The 17,924-nt window shown below is 39.4% G+C and overlaps 1 protein-coding gene and 1 long non-coding RNA gene across 2 annotated transcripts in view; one reads left to right on the top strand and one right to left on the bottom strand.

Annotated features, from left to right (window-relative positions):
* The window catches only part of LOC145425534 (uncharacterized), a 273,752-nt gene that overhangs the window by 122,058 nt on the left and 133,770 nt on the right, over nucleotides 1-17,924 (top strand). The window lies entirely within an intron of this gene.
* On the bottom strand, nucleotides 1,793-17,695 carry LOC145425488 (protein NLRC3-like). Its single transcript, XM_080298560.1, has 11 exons — nucleotides 17,427-17,695; nucleotides 15,822-15,848; nucleotides 15,521-15,616; nucleotides 15,063-15,185; nucleotides 8,532-8,595; nucleotides 7,658-7,877; nucleotides 5,766-7,560; nucleotides 5,502-5,675; nucleotides 4,981-5,154; nucleotides 4,012-4,058; nucleotides 1,793-3,935 (listed from the first exon to the last, which is right to left on the bottom strand). The coding sequence occupies exons 2-11, from the start codon at nucleotides 15,827-15,829 to the stop codon at nucleotides 3,394-3,396; spliced, it is 3,243 nt and encodes a 1,080-aa protein (XP_080154686.1). The 5' UTR covers nucleotides 15,830-15,848; nucleotides 17,427-17,695; the 3' UTR covers nucleotides 1,793-3,393.

Here is a 17,924-nt window from a genome sequence, read left to right as displayed (position 1 = left end):
TGAACATCATTTACAGACATATTGGGTAAATGCCCAAGACATCTATAGAAATGTAAATCGCCGCTTGATTCATTCATTTGCTTAACTTGATTTGGGCCATAAACAAGGCGCGAATAGGACACCGGAAACAAAGCTCCCCACAGGAGTTTCCACACCGGAAGTAGCATATGCTAACATGCACATAGTCTATTTCCCATGTTGGGTTTTACATGTGAAACACTGCACTGAAATTGATGAGAAATACAACAAGGTTTCTTCAATCTGACAAAATGTTAGACATAATAGTGTCTAATGAATGTATCTGGGGACTTTGAGTAAAAATGTGCCTGTTGTTCTTATGAACCCTGTGTCTCAAATGTTTAGTCAGTTTCATTTTCATGTTTGTTTTCCTTTTGTCCCTGTCAAGTTTATGCATCTTAGTCTCTGCCTCAGGGTCTGTTTCTATCTTATTTTTGTCTTATTTTTGCCCTTTGTGCATTTAAACCCTTAGTTAGGAGTAAATGTGGATTTTCTGTGGCAAACATGAATGTCAGTTTCTCGGTTTATGAAGGTCACCTTTAACTATGACAGTGCTGAGATACGGACCTCCTGTGAAGTTGTCACCATACTAGTGATGAGCAAAGCGAGACTTCGTGAAACATTTGAAGTCTTTGTGCTTGTATTGATGATTCCAAACAATCTGAAACCATCTCCACAGTGGCACCTGCTGGACAATTTGGCTATTGTCACGTCCTGATCATATTCTGTGAAATGGTGACACAGACAAGTTCTGCACAACTTCAAACAAAACCACTTATTATATCAGACTATCAATATCTTCGATCACTACATGTTTTGGAGAAATCCTCCAAAACAATTTGGGTAATTAGTGGTACAGTAGAGTACTAAGGTCACATTAATGAAAGGAAGGAGTTTTACCTCAAAATAGTGTTTTGAGAAAAGTCGAAATGTGGAGATTACAGCTGTTGTTTCAAGCCAGACAAATGCCACAGCAGCTATACCCTCACAAAATGCCTCAGTGAAACAAAACAATCAGCTGTCTTATCATGTCTTGTGATACAACATGCATCCTCTTCATTGCACAAGGGTGTAAACATCAATATCCTTGCTTCTGTCCATTGCCAGACATTTCATTTTATACAAATCCAGCCAACAAGTTTACGTGTTTGTTCCCTTCTGACCAGATGCAGCTTTCTGCACCACCACATGGCCTTATAACTCTCACCACTGTTTATGTGCTAAAAGAGAAATAATTTTAATAAATACCAATTCTGAAGTAGAATTTCGCTAACTCATCTACACAAGTCATTTAGTAGACTGTATATAAGCCATAAGAGTTTTGTCTACAAACAACTGTTAATTCCACATTTCCACTTCAAAAAAATAATAAAATAAATCAGTAATATATTTTTATTTATGTGGCCTCTAATACTTTCCGTTTTATATATTAATCACAGTCGAAATGTGTGTGTGTGTGTGTGTGTCCTCCCATGCTCAGAAGTGTGGGCGCTTAAGTTAATTTGCCAAGTTTGAATTAGCAACTAAGGAAGAACAAACTTGGAGTATTTGATGTTGAGAAACAGCTCTTCTCTTTTGTGGCTCACTTTGTTGCTGCTGCAGCAGTGGCTGTGACATGAACTCTGCCTCATGTGTTCAGAGAGCTACACACATCACCAAACTTGAAGGAGCTGTGTATGTGTGCTTTGCTTTCATTTGTGTTTCCACCTCTGGCCACCAGGTGGTGCTCTTTTGTGTTTTCTTTTCAGCTGAGTTGTGTTTTAGGTCCCGTTAGTCAGAATCAGAAGGGTTTTATTGCCAAATGTTGAGCAGGTTTACAACATTAGGAAATTGCTGGAGGAGACAAACAGATATTTCAAATTTAAACCATTTAAACTGGCTCAAATAAAAGACCTCTTTAGTAACTCGGCTCCAAACAGACACTGACAGCAGAGAAGGAAACTGTTTACAGCTTAAAAAACAAACAGTACTGGAATCCACCTGCTGGAGGCGCTGTGAGCTCACTGGACCCAATCAAACAGATTAAAATACTCCTGTGTACTTTTCTCTTTCTTCAATCCTCACCTTTTCAGATTATTTTTTTTATCCTACTCTCATTTTCAAAGATGCATTTTTTCATTTATTTACAGATTTTAATTATTTTAGTTAAATGAATTCAAACAGTCACTTTTAAATACACTCTAAGAAATAAAATGTTGTATTTACTCCACCCAGTTATGTCAACTGGTTCCACACAACTGGGTTAGTGAAATATAAAATGTATGATACATTTAACTTGAACAAGAAATTTTAAGTACATCTGATAAATCTACTCAACCAAAACAAGCTCTACTGAAACTATAGGATTAAATCACTTTAACAGAATCGCAACTTACTCTATACAAGTTTGTAAATTAAATAAATCAAGTTTGTTAATTAACCTAACTTTAATAACACTTGGTGTGTATACTACACACATATATACACGGGAGAAGTAAACATACACTGACAGAATCTGCAAGAAGTCAAGAAGAAAAAATCCGACTGTTTTCATCTTGATTCTTTTGTCTTCACTTTTCCGTTTCTGTTACATTTCATGAGTCTGTTTTAACGCGGAATAAAAACCAGATCTCAGATTGTAAAACTGTTTCTGTTCAGTCAAGAAACACAGACTGGAGGTCAGACTGTTTTTATTGATTATGAACTGAAGAGAGATGTCTCCACAGCGTCCAGTTAGCCATAAGCTGCTCTTCTTGTATCGGCAGTACTAGAAGCTACATTTGGATCAACACAGACTAATAAATGGATCCAGAACCATCCAGATCAGTTGTTGTGAAAACTGGTCACATAGTGGTGATATTGCTTTTCTCCATGAACTAATTGTACTGTAATGTTACTTAATTTGCATAATAAGAGAGAGACACAAACGTATAGTTATGCAATGTAAAAAATTAAAGACACCTAAACAAAAAATATTTAGAGCCTGCAGCTCTCATCATCACAAAGTCTAACCAACAACGTCTAAAATGTCTAAATTATATGTTCCAAAGATTTCATCCATCAGTGTAAGCATGATTAAAATGTGTATAATGCAACAAATTTAGTAATAGATGATAGTAATGCAACAGATTTAAAAATACAGTTCCTCTTTCCTCAGCACTAAAAGTACTGTGGGTATTTAAACTGTAGTATATAAGTAACAACTGATATCTGCTCTTTAAAAAAAGGCACCAAAGACAATAAGATGATAAAAAAATTTTTCAGGAGAATCAGTCTGATCCAACATCTCTGGACTGAAAAACAAACTAATATATGTACGAGACAGTTACCTGATATACTAAGTAAGAAAAAGTATGAAACACCAATGTGAGAATATTTCTCTGCACAGTAAGTTCATTATTCTGAGTCAGCACAGAGGTGGATACTAGAGTCAGACTTCACCCTAAACCCAGCATATACAGGTTCAGTGAAGGTGGTGTTGAAGGTGTGCAGGTGGATCAGTTTATCAGAGGAGACGCTGTAGAAGGACACAGTTCCTGCAGAACAGTCCACATACACTGCTACTTTGTGAGAGAGAGCTGAGGAGAGCAGAGTGATGGCTCTTAAATCAAATTTGTGAATTACATAGTAACCCCTGTCATCACTGCAGTTGAGACTCCAGGACTGATGAGTCCTTCCAAACCTGCTTTCATCCTCTTCTCCTTTCCGTCTGATTCCTCCATAAACTACAGCAACATGAACCTCTCCTCTCCACTCGACCTCCCAGTAACAGCGACCAGTCAGACTGTTGGTACACAGCAGCTGAGGCCAGTGATCAAACCTATGATCATGATCAGGATACAGCTGATCTTCTTCCACATGTGTCACCTCCTTGTTGTCATCAGACAGTTTGAGGTTTCTGTGTGCTGTGTTTGGATCCAGCGTCAGATCACAGAAATCTAAAAGGAACCGTGAGAAAAAATGTAGAACAGTACAAGATTGTGTGAATGCAGCTCATAAATCAAAAATACTCACATTTCCTTAGACCTGGTCTCATCCACTGGACTCCTTGAGGCTCCACACTGAAATGAGCACATTATCTTTTAGTGTGCAGACATGGCCTTTATGTTCTCTGATTCATCTTTTCTAGAGAAATAACCTTGTGTTTTATTTTATCTCTTAATAAAGTCAAACAGATAATACGGTTCTAAGGTTTTATGTATCAAAGCACAATTAAAAAAATAAATCATCTGGTCTGTACCAGGTTCTTAAATTATCTAAATACCTAAATACAACCTTCAGTCTGCTTTATTTTCTGCCTCCCTGTGTTTCTGTCACTACAATGAACACTGTGCTTCAAATACTATTTTCTCTTTCTGTTAACACGTGTGAGGATGTTTCAGTTGCTTAGTTATTCATTGCAAAACAAAACAAATAAATATATAGAACAAAATATTTTGAGAAAAGACTGCTGTGTTCATTCTGATAATGACAAAGGCTTTAGACTTTTTGAGTCTGAATCCGTTTTTCAAGTCAAGTTGTTCCTGTTATTGTTTTTGTTTTGTAGCTTCGGTTATTTCCAGCCTCAATAGACCTACTGAGTCCTGCATGCAGAAAACAATAAAAAGTTCAATGAGAAGATGATTTTTTTCTTGATTCTCAGGAGGCTATGACAGCAAACATTCCAATTAAGTTAATATTTATTTAATTACACTTTGAATCTGAGTACTTAATTGAACTGAGAGCATATATTATTCTTCCCAATCACAATTAAAAATAACGTGTTCCTGCACGAGGGTCCAATCCTTATGTATTTTTTACATTCTCCTTCAAGCTGTGTATCCTTCCTCGTGTTTTAACTGTGATTGGTCATTGAGTCATTCACCCACACAGCTGCCCACTTAACTGGACATACAGACTGTATTACTGGCAATTAGATCAGTGGTTACCTTACAATATGCTGGAGAAAAAAATATATTTTAGCTTTATTTCCTGTTTTCCTACCAGAGTATGACCAGTTTCACATGTGGATCCTCCTTTAGAGCAGACAAAAGCTTCATTCCTGAGTTTCCTGGATGATTATAGCTCAAGTCCAGTTCTTTCAAATAGGAGGGATTGGAGCGCACAGCTGTGGCCAGAGAGGTGAAGCCTGTTCCTGTGATCTGACAGCCTGACAGCCTTCAAACACATACAACATGTCACATCATTGTAATGAACTGCTCTGAATTTGATGATGTACATGTAGTCAAATTAACAGATTCTGATTTCAGTTAAAGTAGTTAAAAAACAAACAAACTGGCTTTTCTTCACTCAGTTTAAAAAAAGAACAAAACACATTGACTTTCTGTCTTTTTTGCTATGATGGACAATCATAGATAAAGTCATATTTTTCTGATTTATGAAGTGTGTGTTTCACTTCTACTCTATTGTTCTCTCTCAGAACTTACACCACAACAGAAATTAAATCTATAAAATAATGACAGTTGTGAAATATCCAAATCTCCTGAAACAAAGAATCAGCTAACCTGAGAGTTTCCAGCACACACTGTGGACTCCCAAGTCCAACACAAAGCAGCTTCACTCCTGAATCCTGTAGGTTGTTGTTACTCATGTCCAGCTCTCTCAGTCTGGAGGACTGAGAACTTAGAATTGAGGAAAGAGCTTCACAGCTTCTCTCTGTGAGGTTACAGCCACCCAACCTGGAAAGACATGAATAGCAGTGAACTTTCCAAACTTTTGAAATAAATACTTTAAAGCAATGTCTTGCCAGGATTAAACTGGATACTTACAGGGCTTTGTTGCAGGCTTTGACCACTGGCAGCAGCTGCAGAAGAGCCTCTTCAGAAGCTGAATATTTCCTCAAGTCAAACACATCCAGACCTGTTTCTGATGACAGTAAGATGAAGACCAGAGCTGACCACTGAGCAGGAGAGAGATTAACTTTGGACAGGTGTCCTGAACTCAGTTGATGCTGGACCTCCTTCACTATAGAGTCATCATTCAATTCATTCAGACAGTAGAGGAGATTCATGCTTTTATCAGGAGAGAGAGCGCCATTCATTCTTTCTTTAATGTACTTGACTGCTTCCTGATTTATCTGTGAGCTGATTCCTGTTTGTGTGAGCAGGCCTTGTAGGAGATCCTGATTGGATGGCATCGAAAGACCAAGGAGGAAGCGAAGAAACATGTCCAGATGTCCATTTGGACTTTTTAAGGCCTTGTCCACAGCACTCTGGTAGAAATGTCTTACTGAAGATTCTCCAGTCTGCACTGAGGCTGTTTCTTCTTCTTTCAGCAGGTTGATACCAGAGTTGGTGAATGTCAGATTGACATGAAGAGCAGCTAAAAACTCCTGAACACTCAGATGGACAAAACAGTAAACCTTCTCACGGTACAGCCCTCTCTCCTCTTTAAAAATCTGTGTGAACACTCCTGAGTACACTGAGGCTTCTCTGACATTAATGTCACACTCTGTCAGGTCTGATTCATAGAAGATCAGGTTTCCTTTCTGCAGCTCCTGAAACGCCAGTTTCCCCAGTGCTTCAATCATCTTCCTTCTCTCTGGACTCCAGGGAGGATCTGTCTCAGCTCCTCCATCATACTTGATGTTCTTCAGTTTGGTCTGAACCACCAGGAAGTGCATGTACATCTCAGTCAGTGTCTTGGGCAGCTTTCCTCCATCCTGTTTGGTTTTTAACACGCTCTCTAGAACTGTAGCAGTGATCCAGCAGAAGATTGGGATGTGACACATGATGTGGAGGCTTCGTGATGTCTTGATGTGAGAGATTATGGTGTTGGCCTCTTCCTTGTCTCTGAGTCTCTTCCTGAAGTACTCTTCCTTCTGTGGGTCAGTGAACCCTCTGACCTCTGTAACCATGTCTATATAGTCAGCAGGGATCTGATTGGCTGCTGCAGGTCGTGTGGTTATCCAGATGTGAGCAGAAGGAAGCAACTTTCCCCTGATGAGGTTTGTCAGCAGCACATCCACTGATGTGGACTCTGTAACATCAGTGAGGATCTCAGTGATGTGGAAGTTCAGAGGAAGTCGACACTCATCCAGACCATCAAAGATGAACACAACTTTGAACTTTTTAAAGTTACAGATTCCTGCTTCTTTGATTTCAGTGAAGAAGTGATGAATAAATCCCACTAAGCTGAACTTTTTATCCCTCAGTAAATTCAGCTCTCTGAATGGGAATGGAAACATGAACTGGATGTCCTGGTTGGTCTTGTCTTCAGTCCAGTCCAAAGTGAACTTTTGTGTCAGGAATGTTTTCCCGATGCCAGCCACTCCTTTGGTCAGAACTGTTCTGATTGGTTTGTCTCTTTCAGCTGAGACTTTAAAGATTTCTTCACACCTGATTGTTGTTTCTGGTCTCTCTGGTTTCCAGGAAAACATTTCAATCTGTCTGACCTCATGTTCAGTGTTGACCACTCCGGTCCCTCCCTCTGTGATGTAGAGCTCTGTGTAGATCTCATTTAGAGTGGTTTGGTTTCCTGGTTTAGCAATCCCCTCAAAGACACACTGGAACTTCTTCTTCAGGTTACATTTAAATGTATTCTCACAAAGTGGATCAGGACTTTCTACAGGAAAGCACCAGAAACATGAGTGTTATGATTATAGAAAATGTGACAATTTCATTCCTGTAAAGACTGAATTTATGAAGAGAAATCCTCTCACTGCTCTGCAGACAGTCAGCCAGCTCCTCCTGTTTCATTATTCTCAGGAAGTTAACTGCAAGTTTGAGAAATGCCTCTCTGCTGCTTCTTCTCTGCTTCTCTTCCTCACTGTCCAACACCTCATCTTCATCCCTCTGACACTCTGAATAATCTGGATTCAAATCATTCTGCATCTTCTTTAGTTCGTTCTTCACAAAAGTGATAATGTTTCCCTCCAGTATCTGGAAAATAAATGACACAATCTTAATTCATAAAAAAAATCAGATCTTCATAGTAAAAAATACTTTTTTACAGATTTGTTTTTTGTGTGTTTTCAATTTAACAGAGTTACAGTGTTAAACGATATGCAGGTAACTAATTAAATTAAAACTTCTGTCAGAGAAAAAAAATATAATTCCAAAATGGGGCTGTAACTTTGGTCTGTTTTGGTCAATTTGCATGATTTACACCTCTTTTTAATCGTTTGAGCCAATAGGATCACAGCAACGATGCCATGTTCACGTCACTTCAACCAATCAGACGTTGCAATGCCAAAACCCACGTTTACCCAAATTTACTGCATGTGACGTCCCGTCAGTCACGTGTCTGTAGGTGGGTCTAAAATGGAGGTTGTTGACGGAAAGCAGCTCTGATGCAGCTAGGTAGGCATGGTAACCGCTGATAATCACGTGGCTGTGCAGTGTACTTGCACCTTATTTGCAGATCATGTTATGTTCCCAAAACTTTGTTTTGAAAAGTGCTTTATAAGTAATAATAAAGTGAAACTAATTCACTGTTGGAGTATGTTTGTTATTTTGCCATTAAGTTATGATGAATATTGGACTGAGAAACATGAAAACAATTTAAAAAAAAGAGGTAGGTGTACATGTACAAACCTTAAACACCGAGTCCAGATTGGTTTGATGCTGCTGGGCATGATGAAGACTCTCCTGATCAGCTCTGTGGAGACATCATGAAGAAATTAGAACCATTTTGCACATAAATACAAGCCAAAGATTTCTTCTTCTGCTGTTTGATGATCATCCTGATTAAAACAAGCACAACTGTGCTGTAACAAATCTATTGTGTCAGTTTATACACTTATTTGTTTATTCATTTATTGGACTCCACTAGTCTAACTAACAGGTCAGTGATGGTTCTGTACTAAAGTGTGTTCTTGTACTGACCATATTATAGATATGCTCTGTACATTGCAAAAAGAAAAAAAAAAGTCAGATTCATATTTTTATGTTGAAGAGTTTTATTTAAGGAGAAGGAGGAAAAATCTAAGAATACACCTACAAAAAAACAAAAAAAAAACACACGATGACACCTTGAATCTGCCTACAATACATCTACATCTGTGGTGTTCAGTGTCCAGACGGTGAACTACAAAAAGATCAAGAGCTTTGAGGGTCTCGAAAAGCGCTATATAAATGTGATCTATTATTATTATTATTATTATTATTATTATTAATAGTATCATCTTATTACATCCCAATGCACTTTGCAGTGTTATTTCATGCAGAAAAATGTCAATGTTAAGGTTAAAAATGTTAAGGTGTAGGTCCTTTATCAGTGTTACAGCCCTGGCCGGCTAGAGTTTTCTTCTGTGCTATGTCTTTAAGAATCTACAGGTCCTTCCTGATTGGAGAGCTAACGGTGGCTGATTGCTCATCACCACTCCTGCTGCCATTCAGGTCTTGCTTGCCTGTGTTGTCACACGTGCGCATAAGCGCAAATCCGGTGATGTTGACTTGTCTGACTCTTTTCTATGCTGTGAAGATGATCCTGAGACAAAATTATCCAACTCTGGCCAAATGTCTACTTGCTGCGAATTCCAGCGATCAAAATCCCTGAGTTTACAGCATTGAAAATGACATGTTAATGCGTAAATGGCACCCTCCCTCATTTAATGATCTTGGAATGTTTTTCAACAGATAGTTGTATCGCAAAAGTTCCAACCCCAGGTACTCAGTCTTGCACATGACAGTTTCTCCGGACATTTAGGAATTAGAAAAACTTACTGCCACTCCTACCACATTTGTCAGGTTAGTGGTAAACCAAACCAAGTTATTCCACCTGCTTCATTACTCTTTGATTGTGTAGGTCCACTTCCCAAAACAAAGTCAGGACATCAGTATGTTTTGACTTTGATGTGCACCACCACACGCTTCCCCAAGGCTATTCTGTTACGCACTCTCAAAGTCAAAGCTGTTGTCAGAGCGCTAGCTTCTCCACTTTCGGTTTTCCAAAATCTGTTCAAACGGACCAAGGGTCAAATTTTATGTCTAAAATATTTGCTCAGGTCTTGAAATTTCTTGGCGTAATGCATCAAAAATTCAGTGTGTATCATCCCAAATCACAGGGTGCGCTTGAGGGTTTCCACCAAACATTAAAAGCCATGATGGGGAAGTTCTTCCTCAAGTCAAGAAGAGAGTGGGATGAGGGTCTGCCACTTCTCCTTCTAGCAGTGACAGAGAGTGTGCAGGGGTCGACGATTTTCAGTCCCGCAGAGCTGGTGTTTGGACACAGTGCATGGTCATTTGTGACTGCTCAAAGAGATATCCCTCAGACAGTTATCCCAAATCAAAAAGTGTTAGATTACATATGTTCTTTAACCCTTTAAGACCTACCATAGAACCAAGTCCGCCAGAGCTTATATTATATTTTTACATGCTACAGTGCCATTTTTGGGAGCATTTCAAGTTGCTATACATCAGTGCAACCATACCATTATAGAATTTTTAATAATATGTATGCATTAAGTGCATAGTAATTACATAAATTGCAAAAAAGTGCAATAAACTACAAAAAACTGAAAATCGTTTTTGTTTTTTTAACATTTATTTCTAGTTAGAGAAATTTAAGAGGCTTATCCCTCAAAACTGTAAATGCAAAAAAGTTGCACAAAATAGTTTCCCACCACAGGAAATTTATTTTAAGTGTCTTCATAGTTTTATTTTTGAAATACACCAATTTTTATATATTGCAGGAAAAACAAAAATAAATATTAGAATGCACAGGTACAGGGCAACGAAATGCAGTTTGCATCCATCCAGAAGTGCTTTAGTGATATAGATATATTACAATATATATTAGCAATAATATAGATATGTGAGTATATTACAGAAATGGGTCTATTATGGTATGTTATAATGTACACGGTATGAAGTATGTTGTGAATATTCTATAACTATAAGTATGTACAGGCTGTAGTGAGTACAAGCTATGTACAGGCTATGAACAGGATATAAATATGAAAAACTATACAGAATATGAAATAAATAACTTTACAGAATCTGAGATATACAGCTATACAGAAATGGGAACTATGCAAGTTGTAAACAGTTGTAGGATTAAAGATTATCGAATGTACAGAATGATTATTTACACAGAGCTATACAGTAGTGCAGTTAAGATAAGTGAGGGTGTAGATAGTTTCTACAGAGGCTATATAAAGTGCTAGTGGTTGTGAGTGGTGGTTCAGTCCATGTTATTATTGTGTTTGAGGGTACAGTTGTCCATTGTGGGTGTGTGTATGTTCAGTCCATGAGTTTAACGTGGGTCAGATGTCAGGAGGCAGAGTTCAGGAGTCTGACAGCTGTGGGGAAGAAGCTGTTCCGGTACCTGGTGGTCTTAGTCCGGAGGCTCCTGTGGCGCCTCCCAGAGGGCAGGAGGGTGAAGAGTCCATGTGATGGGTGACTGGGGTCTTTGATGATTTTCCCAGCCCTTTTCAGACACCGCTTCCTGTAGATGTCTTTTATGGCAGGAAGTGGTGCTCCGGCGATGCGCTGGGCAGTTTTCACGACCCTCTGCAACGCCTTCCGGTCCGAGGCAGAGCAGTTCCCGTACCAGACTGTTATACAGTTGGTCAGGATGCTCTCGATGGTGCAGCGATAGAAGTTCACCAGGATGTCTGAGGACAGGTGGTTCTTCCTCAGGGTCCTCAAGAAGAAGAGGCGCTGGTGAGCCTTCTTGACCAGCTTGGAGCAGTTGGTCGTCCAGGTGAGATCCTCGGAGATGTGGACTCCCAGGAACTGGAAGCTGCTCACACGCTCCACAGCCGTCCCCTTAACCCTTTACAGCCGGTCGGAGCGGGCACGCTCTGTTTTGCGTAACTATTTTTAAATCCCGGTAGCTCTGCAACCACGTAAGCTAGCGCAATATTTTTTTTTTTGCATATGAAACCGGAGGAGTTGTACTTACATCTGATGCCATCAGCTTGTCCTCGGTCACAGTTTCCTTCCACATAAAGCTTTGCAAAAACTGCATAAAAAGCGCTTGCAGGAACAAAAACATAATATTCCAGAAACACGCTGTGCCGATCCAATCAGCTGTTCATAACACTTCCTATGTTGGAATAGACGTCAGCGCGAACTTTTGCATTTCCGCCATTACCTGCCCGAAACCGGAAGTGACGTCATTTTCGCGGAAATGTAGTCTTTTTTATGATCAGGGCCTCAGTGCATATACTGGTCTTTTTAAAAGTTATCTTTGACTTTATGACTTTCTGTGTCGTTTCTGGGATGATTAGGACTCATATTGCACTGCTGGAAATAGTTTATTTTGATGCATATGCTGCGTTTTTGCAAATTTGCAGTATAATATTTATTTTCGTTTTTCCTGCAGTGTATAAAAATTGGTGTATTTCAAAAATAAAACTATGAAGACACTCAAAATAAATTTCCTGTGGTGGGAAACTATTTTGTGCAACTTTTTTGTATTTACAGTTTTGAGGGATAAGCCTCCTAAATTTCTCTAACTACAAATATATGTTAAAAAAGCAAAAACGATTTTCAATTTTTTTGTCGTTTATTGACCTTTTTTGCAATTTATGTAATTACTATGCACTTAATGCATACATATTATTAAAATCTGGGCTATAATGGTTGTATTGATGTATAGCAACTTGAAATGCTCCCAAAAATGGCTCCACAGCATGTAAAAATATAATATAAGCTCTGGCAGACTTGGTTCTATGGTAGGTCTTAAAGGGTTAATGTGGATGTGGGTCAGCATTCCTCCTGTAGTCCACGATGAGCTCCTTGGTCTTCTCGGTGTTAAGCAGCAGGTTGTTTCTGTCGCATCACTCAGCCAGACGATCCACCTCCTCCCTGTAGGCGGCCTCATCGTTGTCACTGATGAGGCCAATCACCGTGGTGTCATCTGCAAACTTAATGATGGCGTTGGAACCATCAGCAGGTCTGCAGTCGTGGGTGAAGAGGGAGTAGAGGAAAGGGCTCATCACACAGCCTTGTGGTACACCGGTGTTCATTGTGATGGTAGATGAGCAGCGGTTATCCAGCCGGACATGTTGGGGGCGGTTGGTCAGGAAGTCCAGTAACCATTTGCAGATGAGGGAACTGATGCCCAGGTCTGTCAGTTTCCTGATGAGTTGTGAGGGGTGGATTGTATTGAATGCTGAACTGAAGTCTATAAACAGCATTCTGGTGTAGGTGTTGTTGTTGTCCAGGTGTGAGAGGACAGAGTGCATTGCGATGGAGACTGCATCCTCTGTGCTCCTGTTCTGGCGGTATGCGAATTGGTGGGGGTCCCGGGTGGGGGGGAGACAGGATTTGAAGTGTGCTAGGACCAGTCGCTCTAAGCACTTAGTGATGATGGGGGTGAGTGCTACTGGGCGGTAATCATTGAGGCAAGATGGGTTGGAGTTTTTGGGTATCGGGACGATGGAGGTGGATTTGAAGCAGGCCGGTACCACAGCGTGGGCCAAGGACAGATTGAATATGTCTGTGAGCACTCCTGCAAGCTCCCCAGAACATGCTCTGAGAACACGCCCGGGGATGCCATCAGGACCTGCAGCCTTGTGGACATTGATCCTGCTCAGCACTATTATAATGCAAATTTGCAAAAAAGCAGCATATGCATCAAAATAAACTATTTCCAGCAGTGCAATATGAGTCCTAAGCATCCCAGAAACGACACAGAAAGTCATAAAGTCAAACATAACTTTTAAAAACACCAGTATAGGCCTTGAAGGTAAAAAACCACATTTCTGCGAAAATTACGTCACTTCCGGTTTTGGGCAGGTAATGGTGGACATGCGATAGTTCGCGCTGACGTCTATTCCAACGTAGGAAGTGTAACGAACAGCTTGGCAAAGCATGTTTATGTTTTTGTTGCTGCAAGTGGTTTTTATGCAATTTTTGCAAAGCTATATGTGGAAGGAAACTGTGACTTCGGACAAGCTGATGGCATAAGATGTAAGTATAACTTCTCTTATTTCATAAGCAAAAAAAATTATTGCGCTAGCTTACGTGGTTGAAGTTCTACCGGGATTTTAAAATAGTTACACAAAACAGAGCCCGACCGGCTTTAAAGGGAATAAAGCAAACAAAATTGCACGTGTTCTCTTTCCGTATCTCAGAAGAAAATAAAAAAGAAAAAATGAAAAGAAAATTTGATAAGAGATCCGTTCAGAGAAGTTTTGAAGTAGGTGACCAAGTGTTGACTCTCCTACCCAGTCCTGGATCTTCTCTCCTTGCAAAGTTCTGTGGGCCCTACACTGTCCAAGAGAAACTGAGTGACAGAGATTATGTTATAGGTACCCCTGACCATAGGAGAAAACGTTGTTTGTGTCACGTCAACCTGATGAAGCCTTATTTTGTTTACAATGTCGGTGTAAACTCCTCTTCATCCCCTGCTGTGCCGTCGTCCCTGCCCGTAGTGGTGCCAGTGTCTTTGTCTCAGTATAATCCAGAAAGTGATGGCTTAGTTTTCGTTTGTAGCACTTGTCCTTTGTTTGGTTTTTGATTCATCTAGGGTTTTAGATAGCACCTCCTTTCCCGACTTAGCTTGTTTTGTTTGTTATTTTGGCCTTTGTTCACCCCAGAGTTAAGTTTTCAGTGTAGCCACAAATAAACCACCGTTCACTTCAAAGATTTGGCTTCTGGGTATGGTTTTGGGGACCAGGGTCGGATCAAATCTTTCCTAACCCTTATGTTTCGTTTCGGTACCCCTAGACTGGGCTGTAACAACCAGTTTTGTTAATGATTTTCATGAATGCTGGGATGGTCACTATGAATTATGAGATTATGATAACATGGATCAAGGGTGGTCCATGCTTAAGCTGGAATATAAAGGAAGCATTGAAGCACTTTTATTTAATATTTAAAGATTTCCAGCAGCTTGTATCGTGGCTTCCAGCACCACACAGACAGCTTAGATCATTTCACCTTCCTAAGCAAAACGAGCACCCACAGTATCAGAGTCAAACTGACTAACTGCTGACAGATTCCTGCTGATTACCACACAAATTATAATCAGCATGATGGCCACTGCAGGGAATGCAGGGCTGTCATGATAGATTAAAAAAAAAAAAGTCAGTCTTACTCATGGAGGACCTAAATTTCAGGACTGAGGCCAGATGCACTACATAGCTTTAAGGTAGGTGTGAACTTTCTTACTCCTCAGCAGCAGCCAGTTTTGGTCCTTTAAAGTGGAGGATGAAACCCTTTGACTGATCACTCTTCAAAGACACACAGCTGGGTCCAGGTTCAGGTTCAAGGGCATCTGGTGTCTCAGTGATCCTGGTGAACGGAGAAAAAGACCATCAGGCAAAGAAATTACATGTTTAGCCTTCTGACACAAAAAGTACTGAATAAACTTGGATCTAGCCACAGTAATAATATTACAATAAAGCTAAAAGGTTTGATGCTCTTCACAACAAATGACTTCTGTTCTTTTTAGTCTGTTTGTTGCTGTGTTTTCTTCTTTTTATGAACACAGCAATAAAACAACAACAACAACAACATCATTAATAATAATAATAATAATAATAATAATAATAATAATAAATGATTACACATGTGGCAAACTAAAACTTCTCACTGATTACTCCTGGATCCATTCAGTTAATTCTTACTTTGCATCAGGAGACAATTTCCTGCTTTTAAAGTCAGGACGGTCTTCCTGTTGAGTGCTGAGACTCGGCTCAGGTTCATGTTCAGGAGAGTCTGGTCTGAGGAGTGAGGAAAGGAATCAGGAAAAGTTATATATGTACCATTTTTTACTCTCCAGGTGAAAGATATATTAGAAAAACTTTTCAGGGTTAAAATTAATTAACAGAGAGAAAGCAGATGATGAAGTTACTGCATGTAGTTTGAGAACATTTCTGTATTTGTTCATTTAGCAGTGAAGATAATACAAGGTTTAGAGTGTGATACCTTTCCATGTTTGTAACCTGCAGTCACCTGATGGAAGAGAAAAGTGAGAATAAAACACAGATTATAATTTGGCTTTATTTCTGTTTATTGAGATATTTGATAGCTACAAGGTGGTGACCTGTTTAATCATAATTATACTTTTATATTATATTACTTTATAACTAAGTTTTCATTGTTTGTCAAAAAGATCAATCTGACCATCAAAGAGTCAAAAAACAATCATTGTGATGATTACACTTTTCAAACAAAAGATTAAATGGAACAAAAATACAAACAAACATATAATATAAATCAGATCAAAGATTAATTTATTCATCATCTTCCTGAACACTGTCTGTCTGCACTGGGATAACATCTGACTCTGTTCTTTCTCTATTAAGGTCTTGTCTTACTTCCCTTCATCACTTTATGCTTCAGGAGTTTGAGTCAATATTTATGTAAAGGTATTTTCCTGGCACATAACACACATTCTAGAAAGCATCCTCTACTTCAGCTATTTTTCACTTACTTCCCCTCCAGACTGTGTGTAACCACTGCAGGATTTAAAGACACATCTTAAAATAATATATTAAAAATAATTTTATAAACAACAAAAAATGAAAGAAACAAAAAAAAGAAACAAACTGAAAATAATTCAAAGCTCACCAAGTGTCCACCAGCAGTGTGTTTTATTCTGCAGCTCACTTCCTTGTTTATTTCTTAGATGTTAATGATTTGAATACAGCTGCTCACTGTAACCGGATGACACGCCCACACTGTCCGACTAGTAAAACAAGTTTATAATGTCACTGCTTTGTTCTGATGTTTGGCTAAATTTCCTGCCCCTGGCTACTGAATTTCATCTATCAAGTGAAAGTTTTAAACAGCAAAACATAAATTATCCACTTACTGAAGAGTGTTTAACATTTTAATTGAATATAAATTTTCTTAAGAACTGTAGGACTCTGCGTCCCGATAAAGTTTTGAATAACACATTTCCCTCCCCAGAATCAGTGATGCATCAGAACCAGTGAGCTGTTGCTTCCAGCCCTGACGGCGTGTCCACTTACGGTCGTCGAGTGAGAAAGCCGAGAAAGAGAAAGCTGATTCTGATGCGTCGGGTCCGCGCTCTGTGTTTACGTCTTTGTGTGGAATCCGTTTACCTGCTCTCACCTGCTATCGCTTTATTCAGGCTACTCACCTCTCTCTATCCACCTGCACTTTCAAACGTACACGCGAAGGACTACAGGAATATCTGGACCACGGCCAATCAGAGAGGTCCTGCTCCTGACAATCTCAGATTGGTTTAGACGACAATATGGGCATAATGTGTGTTTGTTGTTGATCACACGGAGGCTTTCAGAGTTGTGGAGACCTGCGACATAGGATTTTTTTTTTTTGTGGCACCATTGAAAAATTTAGTTGCATTTGCAACCCAATTGGTTGCAGTCTAGAGCCCTGCTACCAGAAATGACCCAACCAACCCGAATCAAATATGATAAACTACACAGAGAGCTCATCATCCAGAGGCATTAACAGTCATGTCAGCCATGATGAACTTAAATAACAAATGTCTGAAAACAAAACAGAACAAAAAACAAAACAAATTCATGGTTCATGTCTCACCTTTAGTCCTTCTGACAGAGTCTGTTCTGCCTGCAGTGGGAAACCTTCAGTCTCCTCGGTCCAGAAAAGAGGTTCTCAAATGTTTTGTGGTCACGAGTCTCTTTCAGAGGACAACATTATCCCATATAATCAACCTCAGCTTCACATGATGATGTGTACTAACAGAAATATTTAACATCGTTCACAAGAAAGCTGGCTGGCTAATAATTCATTAGTAACAGGACAGAAAATGAATAAAAGGTAAAATACAGACGTTTGCTGTATGTCCTTCTTTCACTCTGTACCTGTTTCATCAGTCCTTACAGGACACTGAACCAAGTATATTTCCATATGCAAACACAGCCGTCACGCCCGGCTGCCTGAGGTCAGGTTACATCAGCCAGTTTGTTCCTCTGTTTGTGTTCACTACAGCTTCAGTTCAGTTTTCAGTAACTTCCAAGAAAGGCGCTGTTGTTATTTTGGGGTGGTTTCATGAGTAATGTTTGAAGACAACAGTAA

Source organism: Astatotilapia calliptera, chromosome 3, assembly GCF_964374335.1.
Source record: "Astatotilapia calliptera chromosome 3, fAstCal68.1, whole genome shotgun sequence".
Taxonomy (NCBI): domain Eukaryota; kingdom Metazoa; phylum Chordata; class Actinopteri; order Cichliformes; family Cichlidae; genus Astatotilapia; species Astatotilapia calliptera.
Note: the sequence above shows the minus strand (reverse complement) of the source record. Positions and strands in the feature narration are given on the sequence as shown.

Coding starts and splice junctions, on each gene's coding strand:
- LOC145425488 (XM_080298560.1), bottom strand. Junction 5,676..5,765: donor AAAGCCTGCAACAAAGCCCT/GTAAGTATCCAG, acceptor ATGTCTTTCCAG/GTTGGGTGGCTGTAACCTCA. Junction 5,155..5,501: donor TGTGTGCTGGAAACTCTCAG/GTTAGCTGATTC, acceptor ATGTGTTTGAAG/GCTGTCAGGCTGTCAGATCA.